Consider the following 19,622-nt stretch of genomic DNA (forward strand, 5'->3'; position numbering starts at 1 on the left):
ACCCCAAAATCAGTTTAAAAGTTTATATATATATATATTTTTTTTTTTCCCCGTTTCTTTGAATCACCTGTATATGTATATATAAACATATACATATTTTAAAAATTAAATAACGTTAATGAAAAATTTTTTTGGAAAATGAATTTTATTTCATGTAATTGTACAAATGTTGCCATTTTAGGATACATACATTTTAGTTTATTTTTTAAAGATGACATCTTCCAGGTGACCTCCTCTTCTACGTAAACACTCACGAAGTCTCTTCGTTAAATTGTTCATGGTTTGACGTAACATCTCAACTGGAATTTCCGCAATTGCTTCTCGGATCTTTACCTTCAGTTCTTCCGTTGTAGCAGGTCTACTGTGGAACACATTGCTTTTAAGGTGACTCCACAAAAAGGATTCGCAAGCTGAGAGATCAGGCGATCTGGGAGGCCATCTAATGTCACCATTTCGTGAAATGGCATGTTGTCCAAACAATCGGCGTACAGCTGCCATCGATATTCGTGCAGTATGTGACGTTGCTCCGTCTTGTTGAAACCAGGCTGTGTTAAGAATAGGTGGAAATCTCTTTTGTTGTTCCACAACAAAGGTTTCAAGCACGGCTACGTAACGAGCCGACGTCACTGTAATTGCAAGACCGTTGTCATGCTCAAAAAAATAAGGGCCTGTAACGCCGTAAGATGACAGCACACCATATGGTCACTTTCTGGCTGTGCAACGGATGCTGGTGTAGCTGCGTAGGATTTTCTTGTGCCCAGTATCTGAAATTTTGCTTGTTAACAAATCCACTGAGGTGGAAATGCGCTTCGTCTGACATCCACAGTTCGTGAACAAACTCTTCGTTATCATTTATCTTCTGAAGCATTACATTACAGAATTGTGGTCGCACAACTGCATCATTCGGTTTCAGTTCCTGGAAGATCTGCAACTTGTATGGATGGTATTGCAAGTCCTTCACTAACATTCTTCGAACACTTGAACTATGCAATTGTAAAGATGCTGAGAGACGATGGATTGACCGATGTGAACTTCATGTGCCAGCATCTTGTACAGCTTGAACATTGTGGTGTACGGACGGTTCGCTCACAGCCTGGAGGTTTCTTTTTCATTGCCGAACCAGTTTCCTCAAAATTAGATATCCATGTTTTAATTGCTTGTGCTGATGGAACACGGTCATGCCGTCCCAGATTAAAATGACGGCGAAATTCTCTATGCGCTCCCTCCACACTGTCATTGTTTTTGTAAAACACTTTGATAGCAAATGCACGTTGCGCACCACTTCAAGGATCCATGACAACTAAATGCAGGTAGGTTAGAGAGGCTGGCGCCACTTATCAAGTGGTACCAATCGTGTACGGCTACCAACACAACTTTCAAAATTTTCCGTTTCTTTGAATCACTCTGTGTATTTGTATATATATATTCTTTAATATGTATATATTTTTATTATATATATATTTCACTTGTCGATACTATAACTGCCGTAATTTTGTGCCAATCACTTTCACAATTGATACATAAAATATGACCCAAAATCTTGGTAGAGTTTGTTAATGGGCAAAATCAGACCATGGGAGTGGAATGGAGGCATTTTCGAAGAAGCAGAATATCACTATAACTTTTTTATTAAGTAAAATATCAAATTTATTTAAGGTTCCAACTATTCTTTGGATAAGGACCTAAAACTTACCTAAGTAAAGTTTTTTGATATCAGCAACCCAGGAGGTTTTGATATCATTGGCCCAGGGGGTGGAAAAAATGGACTTTCGAAGACAAAAAAATCATACCTCCCTTAATAGGCATAGTATCAAATTGGTTTAAAGTGGTCATGTTAGTCCTCTAAACAGTACCTAAACTTTTGTCTGAAACAATTTTTGATATGACCAATCCTTACGGCAAGAGATGACAAAAATGTTGCTGGAATTGTAAGATTGGGCTTGTCATATGCTAAACATGCGAAACTTTTTGCCACATGCAACTGTTTTTGTATTGAGTAAATTTGATGTTTTTCTTAACTTTAAGGTGGAAATCTTTTTTATCCACTACTTAGCACCGGTAAAATCTACCTCCACCTTCTGGTGTGCCGAAAGGTATTTTTTGGAATTGTAGTAGTTAATTTGCGAATAAAAAATGCACTGGACCTGATCCCATTTGAGACAGGATTGAGAAAATGACAAATTTCAAAATTCATAAATGTAACTTAATTGTATTAATCTAAAAAACAATCGGTAGTAATAATAAAGTCCTTTATTCAACAGAATATTTTATAAAAGAAAGACTATACTATATTTTTTTTTTGCAATAGACAATTCTTATGGCTCAGTGAACTGTTTGATGAGTCAATAACAATTAGCAAAGATCAATTAAAAAAAACCAAAATACGTAAACTCAAAACTAAATTATAATAATAAACACTATTATTAGATTGCAATGTTACTTTTAAATTGTAATAATATTATTATCAAATAAAACCAATATATTATTAAGAACAATAATAAATATTGTATTTACAAATTATTGTAAACTAATACATAACAAATTAACATAAATAGCAACCTGAGACTGACTTTATTAAATTCTTGAATTAAAAACAACTTATAGTTACAAGTATTTTTACAGTGATTAATTACATTTTTCCACTTCAAATTTATAATCTCAGTATACTGTATTAGGAGTGAAAGCTTTTATAATTTAAATATCTAATGCTAAACTTTAAGACTGGGCAGATATACTTAAAATTATTAGTCACTCTACTAATTTAATGATAAATTAGATGTGTTGATGTTTTAGAAATGTATTTATAGTTTTTAACTGTTCAGTTTGTTTTCCCTTTATGCTACAATTTTTAATTATTGGTAGGCCGTTCACCATTACTAAATATAATAATCTGTGATTTACACAAATTTAAATTCTAATTATTACAACATTTTTCAAACCATTAAAGTCTCTTTATAAGCTAAAGAGAATTTCTTCAGAAAAGTTGTCAGTGTAAGCAAACAACATTATCCGATTCCATTTCTACCTATCACTAATCCGCTATCCAAACATTTGAAAACATCACTCGCAATATAAAATACTTTTTGAATTTTTATCATTTTATTTCAAACTCTTATTTCTGTAAGCTTGAAGAGAAGAACATTGCAGCACTCTTCTTGGTCGAAAACAGATATAAATTTTTTTTAAAAATTGTAACTTTTTGTCACCTCATATTCTTAAAATTATTTTTATAAAATGCAGTAAAGTGTAAACATTATACAGAAGTAGTATATGACTTCCTATAGAATGCCTGAAATTTACCAAGAATATTCTTGCCTGAAATTCACCAAGAATATTCTTTTGCTCTACCCATAAACTAATTTGCTCAAAATAAACCAGTAAAATTTTCTAAATATGATTTCCAAAAAATAAGTGGTGTTAAAAATAATTATATTCCCTTTTTAGAAAGGGGAAAAATGTATTTTTTTAAATCCAGTACATCATTAACATATGAATGAAATAATATTTCTACATGGTCCAATGCATTCTTAAATAATGATAGGCATACTATCAGTGTTAGGTAGGTCCCTTCCCTTCATAAAAGTCTTTAAAACAGAGCAATCCTAACAGTGAAAAAGGGGCATCTAAAAGGTCATTGTCATGTACAGTTTGGCATAGTACACTGGTAGAATCTATGGATTTAACAAAAACTTAAAATGATCTTACCACTCATTTACTTCAGTATTTTTATCAGTCCAAAAACTCCTTTTTAAAAAACAAACCGATTTCCAAAATTGTTTAACATTATTTAGTATTTAAAATTGACAACTTCAATTTTATATCAAATTTATTGCAAATTCTTCTTTCTTATTTTTACCAAACCTTTTCTTTAATTTTAGCCTTAAAGTAGGATGATTTTTATTACAGTAGAGCTTATTTATTCAAAATAATTTTAAAAACAAAATACTTGTTTATGAGCCTTAAGACAATCAATATCAAACCAGTCATGTTTATAAGAATTACTTTTACCTTGAATAGACTTCATAAATTTCTCTTATTTATTTACTTCATTAATGCATGAAATATTCTTCCTATCTAATTCATTTGTTTATTACTAAGTAATAAATAATTATTTTTACTTTCAGAATCACATTATAATTTAGGTAAAAGTGACAATGTTAATTTGTTTTACATCTATGAGGTTATTAGTAGTTAAAATAATAAAATCAGTGATTGGAGAATATCTCATTCAGTGTCTTAAATATTAAGTATAGATAACTAAATCAGCTAAAGCTGTACATAAATCAATAACAGAAAAATCTCTGCAATAAAAGTATATTATCCTAAACTACCTCTCATCATTAAACCCATTTAATAAAATTAAGTTTAAGTTTTAAACTTAATTTTATTAAGTTTAATTTCTATTAACATTTATGTAAAATATTTTATTATATCCTGTAATACACTGATCCTATGGTTAGATCGCTCATTATTACAGATTTGATATAACTATAATTGAAAATAAAAATCAACCAGTTATATTTAAATAAACATCATTCATTTTCTTTGTCATCAGATAATTGATTAAAGTTGTCTTCAACAACCAGTTCATTCCCTTTTTTAAAGAAATCTGTAATTTTCTTTCCCATTAGAGTTATTTTGTTTGAAAAATAGGTGAATTTATATACTTCTGTGAACTTCATAAATTTGGCTTCCTTTTTACATCTTACACTGTTTGATGAATACTTCTCCGTACATTGTTATTTCTCAAAAAATTAAAAAAAAATTTATTCTGATTGATACATAATAGTTCATTACATATTACAACGAGTGGGTAAAAAGAAAAAATAGCTAAATCATGGATGAAAAATGGAACTGCCACAGGATTTACCTTTCTTTCTTTTTCCTGTTTAGCCTCAGGTAACTACCGCTTAGATAATACTTCAGAGGATGAATGAGGATGATATGTATGAGTGTGAATGAAGTGTAGTCTTCTACATTCTCAGTTCGACCATACCTGAGATGTGTGGTTAATTGAAACCCAACCACCAAAGAACACCGGTATCCACGAACTAGTATTCAAGTCCGTGTTAAAACACAGCATTTACCTGGATGGATCAAGAGAAACTGTGATAAAATATTGATCAAATCAGCATACCAAAATATTTAATAATACTTAAATAATTATAAAAAGTCCAAACAGATTATTATTTAGCATGTAATCACATGAAATATTATTAAGGAAAATACATGAAGATACTAAATATAAAAATAACTGCAAAGTAAATCATAATTCAGAAGGTGTTAAAAATTATTTGACATATTTATGTACGTGTTGAACAGGATACAATTTTTTTTTTTTTTTTAACTTTTAACTGTATTTTAAGTTAGTTGGTGGAAAGTCTTTTTATAAATGGTTCGGTAATTTATTGAAAATGGAAATGAAAGTTAATAAGACCCTTTTTTGTAAGCTTAAGTATTTCCTGAGTTACATGAAAACGGTTCTGTTTTCTGGTTTTGATAGAGATGAGTATTGCTACCTTTAAAAAATAAGCAACTATTTTTTTTTTAACAAAGTCTGCACATTCATAAATATGAACACAAGGACAAGTTAACATTTTAAAATTTTCTAAATATTACTCTATACAATTCATAATTATGGGCACCAACCAATGATTAACAGCAACCCATTTTTGTATCTTAAACACTCAGTGTATCTTTTGGGGATATTTCAGATGAGATTATACATAAACATAATAAATACGTAATAGTAATGACAAGCTTATCATCTGCTTTGTATTGCTTTGAAGCATCTTAATAAATCAACCCTTTTCATGTGTAGTTCTTCAATAAATGCATCTTTAATTTGACATTAATGCAATTTCTTTATTATTTAAAATTTTGTATTCAGAGTCAGCACTTTTTCTCTCATTCATTTGACTAAGTTTTCATGTAATGACAGTTTTCAGTCCCAATTATAATCTGAAATTATTTAAATTCTGATATAAAGTGTGTCATTTCATAAAAAAATGTGGCTTTTGGTACATAGAAATATGATCAGCATTGCTTTGCTTCACATTGTCATCGATGAAAGAAATGAATCTGAAGTAAGTACTGAGTAATCCAGGGAAATGGAAAATTAAAAAATTAAATATTTGATTAAAAAATTATTTTTCTAAGATTACATCTTGAAGGTGAATCTCCATCTCTGCGCAGACATTCCTGCGGTCTCGCAGTGAAACTCTGCACGTTTTGATGCAATATTTCAACAGGAATTTCAAAAGATTACTGTTTGGAGCTTGGCTTTTAGTTCTTCTGTCACAGCAGGTCAACTACTATATAATTTGGTTTCTTAAGGTGACCCCATAAGAAGAAATCGCATACCAACATATCAGGAGAAAAATTATGTCAAACAATTTGTGTACAACAGTCTCTATATTCATGCTGTGTGTGATGATGCATTTTGTTAAAACCAGGCATCAATGATTTGTGGAAATGTTGGTAGTTTTTGCATAAGAAAGTGTTTCATTATGGCAACATATAGATCTGATATGACTGTAGTCTTTAGGCCATCCCCATTTTCAAAAAAAAAAAAAAGGCGCCTGTTATGCAATATGATGACACAGCACACCACATGGTAAACTTGTTGCTGTGTAGCAGGTGCTGGTATAGCTGGATAGGAGTCCCTCTCTTGTACCCAAAAATGAAAAATTCTTTAAATTAATAAATCTATTAACAATGTCAAGGTAAGGTAGAAATTGGCTTTTTCTGACATCTATAGTTTGTTAACAAAAGTCATTGCCCTCTTTATTTTTTTACACCATTTGTTCACAGAATTGATAGCACCATATGAACTTTTACAAACATTAAAGTAAGTTCTGTGATAGTATTTTTTTTTTTTTTTAACTTGTTAAGCACCCCAAGGAAACCAGCCTCCGCCTGTTAAGACATAGCATGGTCGCCTTGCAGTGGCGTGGCAGCAGTCTCTGCCCACCCTAACTGCCTCCTTATGGAGGATCTCCTGCCGGGGTCCCCAAAGCCTCATCGGGGTGAGCCAACCACCTCATTCAGGCTAACTCCCCCCTCTGCTATGGGGCTACCCTCTCCGTACCTATCCTACATGTAGCCGTCACGCCTTCCGCGTACCGCTACCCCCATGCGTTCCTCTCATACCTGAGAGTCCTTAATGCCATCATCGGGGAGCCCTGACTCCATTACATGGAGCCCGAACACCCTAGGCAATAAGGCTACCTCCCTGGCCCTAATCGTCGCCACGATTCATCCCCAGCCTCCAGAATTTTTTGAGGCTTTTTTTTTTATATACATATAGTGACTTCATGTCACTCTTCACAGTACAATAACCCAAATACACAATAACAATAATAAACCCAAAATACAATACACTGCTTAAGAAAACCCGTCATACGTCTCTTGACTGCTCATCAGCCGGGCCTGCCCTAACTTATTATAGCTTGGACCCGACTGTGTGCAACGTTGACACAAAATTCCAAAATATCCTAACATTAAATTCATACATACATTACTATAACACACCGCAGGCGCTCAAAATACACAGTATATAAAATACATAAATAAGTAAAAATAGTCGCGACACCTCCTGTCGCGTGCCTCCTCAGCAGTCTGGCCTACCCGAACTCATAGTGGCCAGAGTCCGACTCTGAGCGCCGTTGACACAAATAAATAAACATAGAAATAAATGTCCTAACTTAACAAATTTGCAGCCCCGTTCACACTAAGCTTCAAACATTCAAGCAGCACCCAGTAGCACATAACAATCCGATCATCCATTCATTCCAAAATCCTTAAAGCTAAATCTCCTTTGACGCCGACCGGTCGTCCTCCTCAGAGACGCGCCCGCAGCCGAGGGGGTTCCTCTTTGGCCTTCGAGTCCAAGATGGCGTGAGCCAGTCCTACCATCTCCTGCCATTGTTCACTGGACCTGACCATCCGCCCGATGACGTCGTCGGGTGAGAACGCCGTCACACGCCTCCGTTTGGCGTCCCACCGGACACAGTCGAATCAGGTATGCTCGACCGTGTCCACTTCGTCACAGTACCTGCACATCGCCGATCTTTTGCGTTTGAACCTGTGCAGGTAACTGCCGAAATCGCCGTGGCCCGTGAGCAGCTGGGTGAGGAAGTAGTTCACTTCGCCATGTCGTCGCCCCACCCAAGCTCTCACGTCCGGAATCAGGCGTCTGGTCCATTGGCCCACCTGGCTCGCCGACCATCGATCCAGGATCTGGGCCCTCGCCTCTTCCTTGGAGACCCCACCAAATTTCATACACCTTTCCTCCACCAGTAAGTCAATTAATTGGTGGGGACTCCGCGACGACACAGATCGCGTCGTAGGAGACTGTTCGGTAGGCACATGATGTGCGCAGAAGCAGCCTCCTATGGATCGACTCCAGCTTCCGACGGTATTTCCCTACGCCGATTGCCCTGCTCCATGCAGGGGCCGCGTAGAGCAATACGGAGGTCACCGTCGTCGCGATGACCTTTCTCTTCTTCTCTGTTGGCCCTGCTGTATTCGCCATGAGGTGAGAGATCGCCGCTAAGAGGCGTTCACTCTTCAGTACAGCCTCGTCGACGTGGGGCCCGAATGAACGGTTCTTGTCCACCCAGACACCAAGGTACTTCGCTTTTTGTACCTACCTGATCTCCTCGCCGTCGATAGCCAGATGTATCTCTCACAGGGGCCGCCTGCCTGCGAACACGACGGCCTCTGATTTTTCTGGGGCTATCGACAGCCCATGTTCAACCATCCAGGTGTGAACTCCCCTTAGCGCCTCATTTCCTTTCCGTTCGACCTCCCGCTCCGTCGCTCCTTGAATCAGCAGGGCCAGGTCATCCGCGAATCCGATGACCTCCACCCCCTCGGGATACTGCTGCCGCAGCACTCCGTCGTATGCTATGTTCCACAACAGCGGCCCCAGAACTGATCCTTGTGGTACTCCTTTTTGCATGTGGAACATTCGCTGTCCGGCATCAGTATCAGCGTGAACTATCCGGTCACTCAAGTACTCCTTCATTACGTGTTGGAGCTGACCGGAGATCCTCGCTCCGCTAAAGCCTGCCCTATGATCTCCCAGGGCAGGCTATTGAACGCGTTGCGCACATCGAGTAGCACCAGGGCCGGAATCTTCCTGGTTCTCCAGGTCCCACCGGCGGCATCGTCTACGAAGCGCATCACCTCCCGTACTGCGTGGATCCTAGATTTTCCTTTTCTAAAACCGTATTGGCGAGGGGATAGACCCCCCCCCCCCCACAGCTCCTACTTCCGCCGTCAACCTACCCTCGACGATCCTTTCGTATATCTTGCCCAGTGTGCTAAGCAGGCACACTGGCCTGAATGCTTCAGGATCGCCCAGAGCTCGGCCCGGCTTCGGCAACAACACCAGACGCGTGACCCTCCAGCACGTTGGGAAGACGCCCAGCACAAAGGCACTGTTCAAACAGTCCAGCACCAACCACGGGAACGCTTCCACAACCATTCGAGCCACTGCCTCCGGCACCCCATCTGGGCCCGGGCTCTTCTTGATTTTACCCTCGCAGCGGCTCCCTGGAGTTCTGGAAGGAAGATGCTTCTTACGTCGTCCATCGGCGCCACTCTCCACTCCACCTCAGGTAAACTGGGGAAGAGCAAGTCGACTATTCCGCCGATCACGTCCCCGGCGATGATCGGCAGTCTTCTTCCCAACCGTTTGGTGACAAGCTTGTAGGCTTGCCCCCAAGGGTCCTCCTGTAGCTGGTCTAATAGCCTCTTCCACGACTCGCCCTTCTCCTTCCGGATCTCCTTTTCAGCCTGTTCCTTTCCGCTTTCAGGTCGCGCGCCAGCTCCTCGACGTCGTCCCTCTCCCTTGCTCTGCTCCTGTTAAGGCGACGCCGAAGACGCTGTACGTTCGCCCGTATCTCTCCAATCGTTGCAGTCCACCAGTACACCCTTCTCCGCGGGCTCCTTCTAGCTGCCAGTTCTTCGTTGCAGGCCTGCTGGACCGCCTGTGCAAGCCCCTCTGGCTCCCGTGGATAGTTTACTAAGAAGCGGTCCGCAAGTCGCCTCCGGAGCCCCAGCATGTGACGCTCGTCGAAAACCCATGCCGCCGGCCTCTCCGTCGGTCGCGGGCCACCAAGCTGGATCCTTATCCCCCTGTGGTCACTGCCAAGTTCTTCGTCCCCTAGCACCTCACACCTCTCTACTCCTAGCAACTGTGTCTGTAACGTACACGTGGTCAAGGACCGAACCTCTGACACCCCTCCAGAAGGTGGGGTTGTCATCGTTGAGGCTGACCAACCCGAGCGAGGCGGTTAGCTCCGCTAACTCCTCTCCTCGCTCGTCGGTGACTCCTCCTACTTCGGTGATCTTCGCATTGAAGTCATCCACGACCAGGGCGGGAACCCCAACCCACCTCAGATCGTCTCCTAGGTCGCCCACGTGGAGTTGGGGGAGATATAACAGCAGTAGACGTAGATCTCTCCCACCTTAGCCCTAACAAACCCGTCTCCCCGATGTTGGTGGGAGACTGCGTACTTCCCCGTGAGGTCCTTCAATGCCATATCTTCACGCCGATCGATCAGCCAGCCTTTGTCCCTGACCACGCGGCCATTCGGCTCTGCCACTAGGGCGAAGTCCGCTCCATCCTTGGAGGCAGTTTCCCACAGAAGGTCGTGGACGAGACCACTCCGATTGGCGTTGATGTAGAGGAGCTTCATCGCGTGGTGTTTGCCCCTCTACATCTCCGAAGCCGTGGCCGGACTGCCCACACTTGATGCAGTTCGGCTTCTCTCTGCAGTCCCGTCTTAAGTGGCCCGCTCCTCCGCAATTAAAACAGGCCTTGGACCTGTCCGGCCCCTTACACTCAGCCGCCCTGTGTCCGTGTTCCCAGCAGCGATAGCATCTGGGATCATCTTTCCACCGGAATACACGGCACGACTCCCACCCGATGCGCACTCTCTCCTTGGCGACCAGAGCCTCAGCCGCCCGCCTGGCGAGGACCACCGTCACATTCTGAGACTGCCCGTACGCCGGTCTCAACGATGATACTTTGGTTGCCCAGTGGTCTTCTCCGGGCAACGCGTCCTTGACTCCCTGCAACAACTCCTCCTTTGTCACCTCGCAGTCAAGGCCCTTAACCGTCACTGGTACGGGCCGCTCTCCTCTGCCTCCCGGGGTAATCGTCACCCCCTGGAGGCGACCTTGGATCCTCTCGGAGAGGGCCTTGGCTTCTCCGGCCACGTCGGAAATCTTAATCTCCAGGCCCTCCCCGCGCCCTTTTTTTGCGGAGACTACTGCCCCGCAAGCTCCTCGCCAGTCCCCGCCTTTACCTCGCGGAGCAGCTGGGAAAAAGTCAGGCCCTCCTTCTGTATTACGACCGTCTTGGTCGGCGTCGTTGGCTTGGTCTCCCTTCTTCTCCTGCCGTTCTCCTCCCTGGTCGCAAAGATGACCCTCCGGGAACCGTCTCTCCTGGCCAGGTACTCCTGCAAGCGTCGCAAGATGTTCATGGCGCTACCTGCCTCCAACCCTACAGGGATCGCAGCGCCTGCGACGACTTCAATGTTTTGGAGGCCCTCCACGATTTGCCGGGCCAGCTCTTCTCTTGGGGACTCCGAGTCCACCGCGAGAACGAACGTCTCACTCAGGGCTTCAGCTTCCCCAAGCAACACGTCCGCCCCGATGGAGTCTCGGAGCACACTCCCTGGCGTCACCTTCCCCTCGTTCAGCATCCGGCAAATCCGGGGCGCCCTATCGCCTCTCTTGTTCCCCTACAGGTCCAAGACGACCGCCATCTTGGAACCAGCCTCAGGGTTCGGCCTAGGCCCAAAAGAGTTTGGGGCTAGGTGGCCCCTAACCCGAGATATAGGGAAACAAAGGTTTCCCTATATAACTGTGCTGAAACTCCACTGTTTGTCAACACGCGGCCACCGTATTTAAGACTAAAGTGCTAATAACTTTGACAATTCTTGACCGATTTTCAAAATTCTTTCACTCACGCACTCAGTTTACTCTATATTTAACGATTAATAGCACTAAAAGACACAATCACAACAATTACTCACACAATTAGGTAACAACTCAGGAGCACACTAATGGCGACCATTTAGCTTCGAGTTCCGTACTCGACTCTTGAACACTTGAACTATGTGACTATAAACACACTGCATGACAACTGTTTACGCCGTTTGCGTAAAGTCGTTTTATTCCAATGAATTGAAGGTTATGGTCGAGTCTTGTAGTTTACAGGCTTGGTAATTTTATTTTGCATTTTAGTAAGGCTTATCATACGTGTATTTTAAAATAGGTTGTTTGGGTTTGTTTTCGATATCAATTTCTTTGTCGCCAGTTTGACTTGCTGATTGCTTCATCATATTGGTGTCAACGTATTTCATATCTCGCATTATTTACTGCTGTTTGGTCTTAATGTATATATTATGCTTGTGTTTTTTATTCTAAACCAATTTCAAAATTGTCATAGTTCCTAGAAGTCTATTTCTCTTTGTTTGCCCTGATATCATTTCTTCAACTTGGGATGTTGAAGAAAGATGTTCAACTTGCGGATGTTCTCTTTTCGCTCGTATAATGTTAATACTTTCTTCGTCTTCATAAACGTTGCGGTATTTCTCTGTCAAAATATTCTCTAGTTCTACTCGTCAGTTTTTCGTGATTTCACAGTTTTCTATGTTCGTCCAGCCTCGTTTCTTTGTTAGGTTATTCTTCAAATTCACTATATTACGTCTCTGTCGAAAGTGTTTCAATCACTACATACTGCCAATTCTATCGACGCCGAATCTTCTCGAGCTGCTTTTTACATTTTCATCGATGCAGAATCTCTCCAAACTCGTTGATACATATCTGAGATGCTACGTATTATTCTACCTCTAAACCACGTCCCACCCCTGTATTCCTGATACACCAGCGCGGACTACGCCCAGGATTACTATATGTATTCATTTACCTTCACTCACGAGTTCGTCTTTTGCTAATATTTGTGTGCTACAGGCAAGTTCAATTTTTCATTATTTATTTCGTTAAACAGTTATTTTATCATAACATTTGTAGAACATTCAGTTCATCGTACCTTTGCGCATTTCAATTTTAAGTTTAGTTTAAAACCCATTTATTCACGACAGGGTTCTTATATAAGGTTTTGTCATCGTTCAGCTGCAACCTATTTTACGTGCTTAATTATTTCAATTTGTTGTTATTGTAATTAACTCTTATCATTTAATCTTGTAACTTGTTAATCGCCGAGATTAATTCTTTTCTATTCATGAACTGTATTCATAATACTTCTCTTAAATTAACCTAAAGCAAATTAATCCTGATGTGCAGTTATGTTTTAGGACTTCTTTGTAATTTTATATTTTCAAGAAAGCTTACTAGTAAAGGAACTCTATTTATATGTTTATTTATTTCAATTTGATTATTGTAATTAACTCTTTTTGTACTATAATATTATTGTGGCCTTTTTTTCTACATTAAACTAGAATTACATGTTTGAATTATTTAATGCTAAGTTTGTTGTTTATAAATCAGGAAAGGCCAGTGCCAACTAAGATTTACTTTAATTTATTTTTCTAAGTTTATGACATTTGTTCATTGCTAATTTTTCAATATTACAGCATTTGTCAGTAATGCAATAGTTTTCCAGTCATATTATGTTTATTGATGTTTTGTTTTTCTAAGTATATAATTGTAAATCTCATTTTAATAATATTATTACTGATATGCTGATTTCAGTTGATATTTCTTATGTGAAATTAAGTTATGTTTATTTCATAATTTCATTTAATTTAAGGTTATGCTTTAACATAAGTTCAGTTGTTTTACATAATTAAAGTCCAATTTCTTTTGGCAAATACGAGCTGTGTGTTTTTTTGTTAACTTTACCCAACATAGCTCGTTGTTTTTGGTCCTCCGGCGGGCCGGATATATAATTCCGGATCTAAAGTTCATGCTATATTTCTTAAAGTAAATATTTGTCATATAATCTCTTTCAAATATTATTTTGATCTAAACTTATTCTATTATATAAATAATTTTAAATTGTTCTTTCAAATTTAGAATGTCTTTATATTGTACTGTTTTTAAGCATGTTGTTACTGAAAGTAATGATGTCATGAAAGTTGTAATTGACAACTACGAGTTACAGTAATTATATGATTACTTATTGTTGATGATAGTTGAATATAACAAATATTTTATGTATTAATTTTCTGATAAAAAATTCTTTCACATTTTATATTATTATGTTGTATAAACTAAGTAGTTATTTAAGAGTGGCACTTGAAATTCATACTGTATCTAATCTCATACTATTTAAATATTTTATTGTAATTTTAATTCAGAAAAAATGACAACTCGTACTAAGACAGCTTCAAGCTGTTGATACTCGATTTTTTTCTTGACGCTTCATCAATTGGATTTTCCGCAACTTTGTTTCTGCACACGTCTACTCCAGAAAAATTTATTTTTCTTCATCTTGTTGCCACCTTCTTCAGTCCAGTTCAGATCTGACTTTCACTACATATGGATCGCCCTCGTCACTCTCTCTCTCGTATAGGTTCAGTTCAAATTGCTACGATGTGTGGATGCTTCCTGCTCACTCATTTGTCCCCCATGGACATTCTCTCTCTCGCCTTTGTGCATTCTCATATATCGCCCATGGGCATTCTCAGTCGTCGCCTTTGTGCCCTCTCACTCGTCGCCCATGGGCATTCTCAGTCGTAGCCTTTGTGCCCTCTACTCGTCGCCCATGGGCATTCTCACTTGTCGCCGTTGCGCATTCTGAGTCGTCGCCTTTGTGCCTTCTCACTCGTCGCCCATGGGCATTCTCTCTTGCCGCCGTTGCGCATTCTCAGTCGTTGCCTTTGTGCCTTCACACTCATCGCCTTTGTGCTGAAACTATTCGTCAGATCTGTTCTATTAACTCCGCATCTTCATCTCTGGAAAACTTTCCTTTTGACACAAATCACTCCTCTTCCATCTCATTATTGTCTAGTTTTCCTCTTGTTGATAAATTTTTCAACCGTACTTAGTCTGTTAATTGTCATTGTTCATATTTTCAAATTACTTTCCACAACTTAAAAACACCATTTCCCCTGGACACTTTCTCATTGGGTCTCCAATCCTTGGACTTCCCGAAAACCCATTGTTTCAAATCTCTCTCTTCGCCTTCGCTGGACTCTTCTACAGCAAAAAATTCAACATTTCTGGAATCAATGGTCCAAAGAATATCTACATGAGCTCACTTGTCGTTCAAAATGGAACAAATCTCAACCCAACCTTGCTGTTGGTGATCTTGTTTTGTTGAAATCCTCTATTTCAACAAGACAAGATCACCGCAAATACGAGCTGTGTGTTTTTTGTTAACTTTACCCAACAACAACAAATTGAACGGTGTGGGCTTTTTATGACTGCAGTTTGAATGGTCTCGACATTGTTACAGGGTATGAATGGTAGCAAACCGCCTAGGATTTTTTTTTCATTGTTGTAGTTACTTCCTCAAAATTATATATTCATGTTTTAATTGTATGAGCTGACTACACGATTGTTGAAGTGAAATTCTCTACACATAGTCATTATTTTTATAAAAAGTTATGGCAAAAGCACATTGCCCACCACTCTTAGTATCCATGATGAACTATATGGCAAGACTACGTGAGCTGGCATCTGTAAGTTATTCAGTGAAGACACTCACGCTGGGCTACTAACACAAATTTCAAAATTTCCAGTTTTCCTGAATCACCTGAATGTATAAAAACTAAAGTCTAATGAAATTAATTAAGAGATGTTTTATTATATTTCAAACCAGCATCCAATCGTATGCAATGTCTGTTCGGACTCACTGGACCTTTTTTTGAAGTCTTTCCAAGACATCTTTGTAAAAGGCGCTATTAACTGTCTGTCCTGGAGGTACAAATTCTTTGTGCACATTGCCACAGCTGTCGAAAAAAACAATCAATGTTTTCACCTTGAATCTGTTCATGCTTGCTTTCTTCAGATGAGGAGAACTTTTTGTGTACCATTCCAAACTTCACCATTTAAAAATTTGGTTCAATTTCGAGACTTTCCAGTAAATCTTGACAAATTTCCACCTAGATCACTTTTTGCTCCACTGACAAGTTTTTGGGTATGAGTTTGTGCTATGAGTTAATTTTTCGCATGTGCTACAATCTGTTAAAATTCTATCAACTGTATTTTTATCCAATCCTGTTTTTTCTGCATTCATCCTGACACTCAATCAGCAGTCTTTTGCCATCACAGCTCGCACCACTTCCACATTTTCATCATTTTTTGACGAGGTTGGTCTTCCAGAAATGAAGGTAGTCTTCAACACATTCTCGGCCCTCTGAAAGCTTTGTGCCATTTAGAAACCATAGTTCTCAATAGATTGGCATTTCCATAAGCTTAGGTTAAAGAATCGAATGTTTCTGTGACAGACTTGTTGAGTTTCACACAAAATTTAATTAGTGCAACATTCAATATTTTCCTCCATCGCAAACATAATGAGGTTATAAAACACAATCATATATGAATGGCAGTAGCACGTGACTGACACAACCAATCTAGTTGAAACAAGTATGCACGTGCAGCCAAGTTACCTACCTACTTACGTGATGTTATACATAAAGAATGTTTGTATTACCTGTTTGTCCACAGGAAAATCAGTACACTTACTTTTGGGACAAACCTCGTACTATTAATATGTTTCATGTACATTGAAACGTTAATTAGTTAAAGAATTTAGCTTTGTTAAAATCTTGCTTGATGTTAAAAAATAATTCAAAATGTTTATAAGATATTTTTTTCTGAACATATTTGGTTGATAATGTACATTTTTATAAAACATGTTATCATAATATGTATATCGTCAAGTGTTCTGCTACTAAGCAGGACCTTATACAGCATTGGCTTCCCATTCTTTTCTATTCTCAATTAATCATAATAGGTCTGGTTTATTAATTTCATACTGATTGTAAGTTTTCATAATAATTTTATAAATGTATTTATATAAATATTTTTATTGTATGTAAACATTCCTTTTCTGATATTTTTAATTACAAGATTTTATATTTTTGGTCTTTCAGTTGGAATTTAGTTTTCTTGGTGATAAACTTGTTAAAAGGAGTGATTTAATTAAAGGAAGAGAGTATAAAGAAGTTCGTGAGTTTGAGGTAATTGACAAAATACTGTTAATTTTGTGTTGAAAACATTGTGTTCATTTTATATTATGTTACAAATGTTATAATAAACCAACCAAACTATCCTGTCCATCATTCTGTATGCTTTATTTACTGTAGATTCTTTTATTCTTTATTTCAGTTCTTTACAATATCTATTTTGATGTAATATTAAATGAACATCTCATAATGTTTAAAATCTTTCAACAGCAGAATAGGTAATTCTTGACAAGTACATTATTTTTTTGCATTACACTATCTGTACACTTTCTTATGGCTGTGGTGTAGTAGATACCTTTTAAGACCGGTTGAAAGAATTGGTTTCTCTGATAGTGAGCTTTCTCATGAGAGTTTATTATACAGCTGAAGTTGTCGCTTGTAGAGGCAAATATCATGTACATTTTATTGCATCCTGATGTGTTCCAGAATACTCATGTCTGTGAAAAAGTTAATGTTGCATCTCACAATTAATACAGTAAACTTATAGGACTTATTTTTAAAGAGGTATGCTGGTTTTGGAAATGACATGTTTTACATGTTAGTCACATATAACAAACTGCCATAGTGTCTTAATAAGCAGACATGTTATCTGCTCACTTTGTTCCTGATTGTTTTACTTTTAAGACCTTGGATAATGAAGTATTAAAAGCAATTTAATATCAGAACAGTCTGGCAGTGAATTTTTTCAAACAATAGTTTATTATTTCCTGTTTCCCTAATCATGAAATTTTATAACATTTTCATAATTAATTATTGATATAGCCTTTTTTTTAGAATATTTCACATTTTTTGTTTACAATATTTGTAATTAAATTTTCTCTAAGAAAAAACATTTTCTAATGATTTTTTTTTTACATTAACACTCTTTTTTTAACCCCCTTTCCTGTTATTATTCTAGTATTATTTTTTAATTAGGCTCTTTTAGAATAAGTTATTTATGCTTTTAAGAAGAATCTTTAGGCTTAGCTGGTCTTGTGGTGTAAAAAACTAAATCAAAAAATTACAAATTAATTCAACTTCACTCAAAACAATAAGTCATTAACATAATACAAAATTCTTATGATGTAAATCTTTAGGCAATTGTTTATCACAGTATCTTTGATTAGTGTATTTATATACTTTTAAAAATACAAATTAGAAAATAAAATTAGTATGTATAATTTTTACAATGCTTATGTAAAAACTTTATCGATCTCCCAGAACAAATGATCTTAATGCCTGGAAGATAAAATTATACATTTGAATAATGTAAAATAAAGCATGTTTCAAAAGTAAGGATCAGTTGGTAATAGACTACAGTTGGCAACAATGAATCATATTGCTTCAGCCATTTATTAGCAAGCTATCAACCACCTTGTCTGAAAGTGTATTGTTGTTTGCTATTAGTAGCAATTAATGATGGCTGCCATAATAAAAATTTTACAGATTGTGAAATCCAGACGTGGAACTGATTCTTCAACACCGAAAAGCAGAATGCTTTGAAATTTGTCATGAGTTGTCTGAAATTTATAGGCCTTCAGTAATGAGTGAAAGAAAGGTAAAGTTAGGTATAAGTTTAATGAAGACATATACAAATGTTTATGATAAAGAAAAGTGGAAGACTTAGTGTTCAATAATATGGCCTTTTGAGCAAAAGTTACAGAAAGCAAAAGTTCAGAAAACCAACATTTACATTAGTGTTTTCACAGTGGAATTTCCACAAATTTAATGGAATATAGTGTGCATCATTTTTTCTGCAAACTTAGGCTATTTTAAACTGTGTGCAAGACGGGAGTCCCAAAAATATTGTCTTTGCATTGGTTTATGTATTTTTAGACCACTATGAGAGAGACAAAGAAAGGCAGGATGAATTTTTTTTCCATTATAACTGGTGAAGAAAGTGGATTTCATACGAGGTTCAAAGAATAATCCATGTAGTGGCATGATTCATGTTCACCAAAAATTTTTTGTCATAAAAATTTTTATTTTTAAGACGAAAAATTCATGCAAATCCAATCAGCTCAGAAGATCGTAGCGACTTTTTTTCAGGAGCAAAAACTGGGCATGTACATGTCCAGAGCAAAAATGTACATTTTTTTCAGGAGCTGTTCTGTAATTCAGAACCAGTGATACGGGATGCTGTTGTCTAACATTGCTATTATTATGATAACTTATGCCCAAGATATTCAAGATGATTCGTCAGTATTAATGGGAACTTATTGATCACCTCTTATACCTGTAATTACTATCTCTTCTTTCACCTAATAAAAGTGGCTTAGTTCTCAATAGGTTTGAGGACATTGACAAATTAAAAACTTTGTTACATTACCTAAAATCTCAGACAGCAAATCTTTATGAACAAGTTATTAAAAAACTTATTCCTAGACACCAAAAATGCATAGAAAAATAAAATAGATATTTATAAATATACAAGTAATCAGTTTTTTATAATTTTAATTTTGTTTT

General features: G+C 37.8%; 1 protein-coding gene across 1 annotated transcript in view; it reads left to right on the top strand.

The window, feature by feature from the left end:
- Nucleotides 1-19,622, top strand: part of LOC142318939 (PC-esterase domain-containing protein 1A-like) — a 57,051-nt gene that overhangs the window by 16,899 nt on the left and 20,530 nt on the right. Inside the window, exon 3 of the mRNA XM_075355619.1 lies at nt 17,085-17,171. Coding sequence (XP_075211734.1) covers nt 17,085-17,171 — 87 coding nt within the window. The remainder of the gene's footprint in view (nt 1-17,084; nt 17,172-19,622) is intronic.

Source organism: Lycorma delicatula, chromosome 2, assembly GCF_047948215.1.
Source record: "Lycorma delicatula isolate Av1 chromosome 2, ASM4794821v1, whole genome shotgun sequence".
NCBI lineage: Eukaryota > Metazoa > Arthropoda > Insecta > Hemiptera > Fulgoridae > Lycorma > Lycorma delicatula.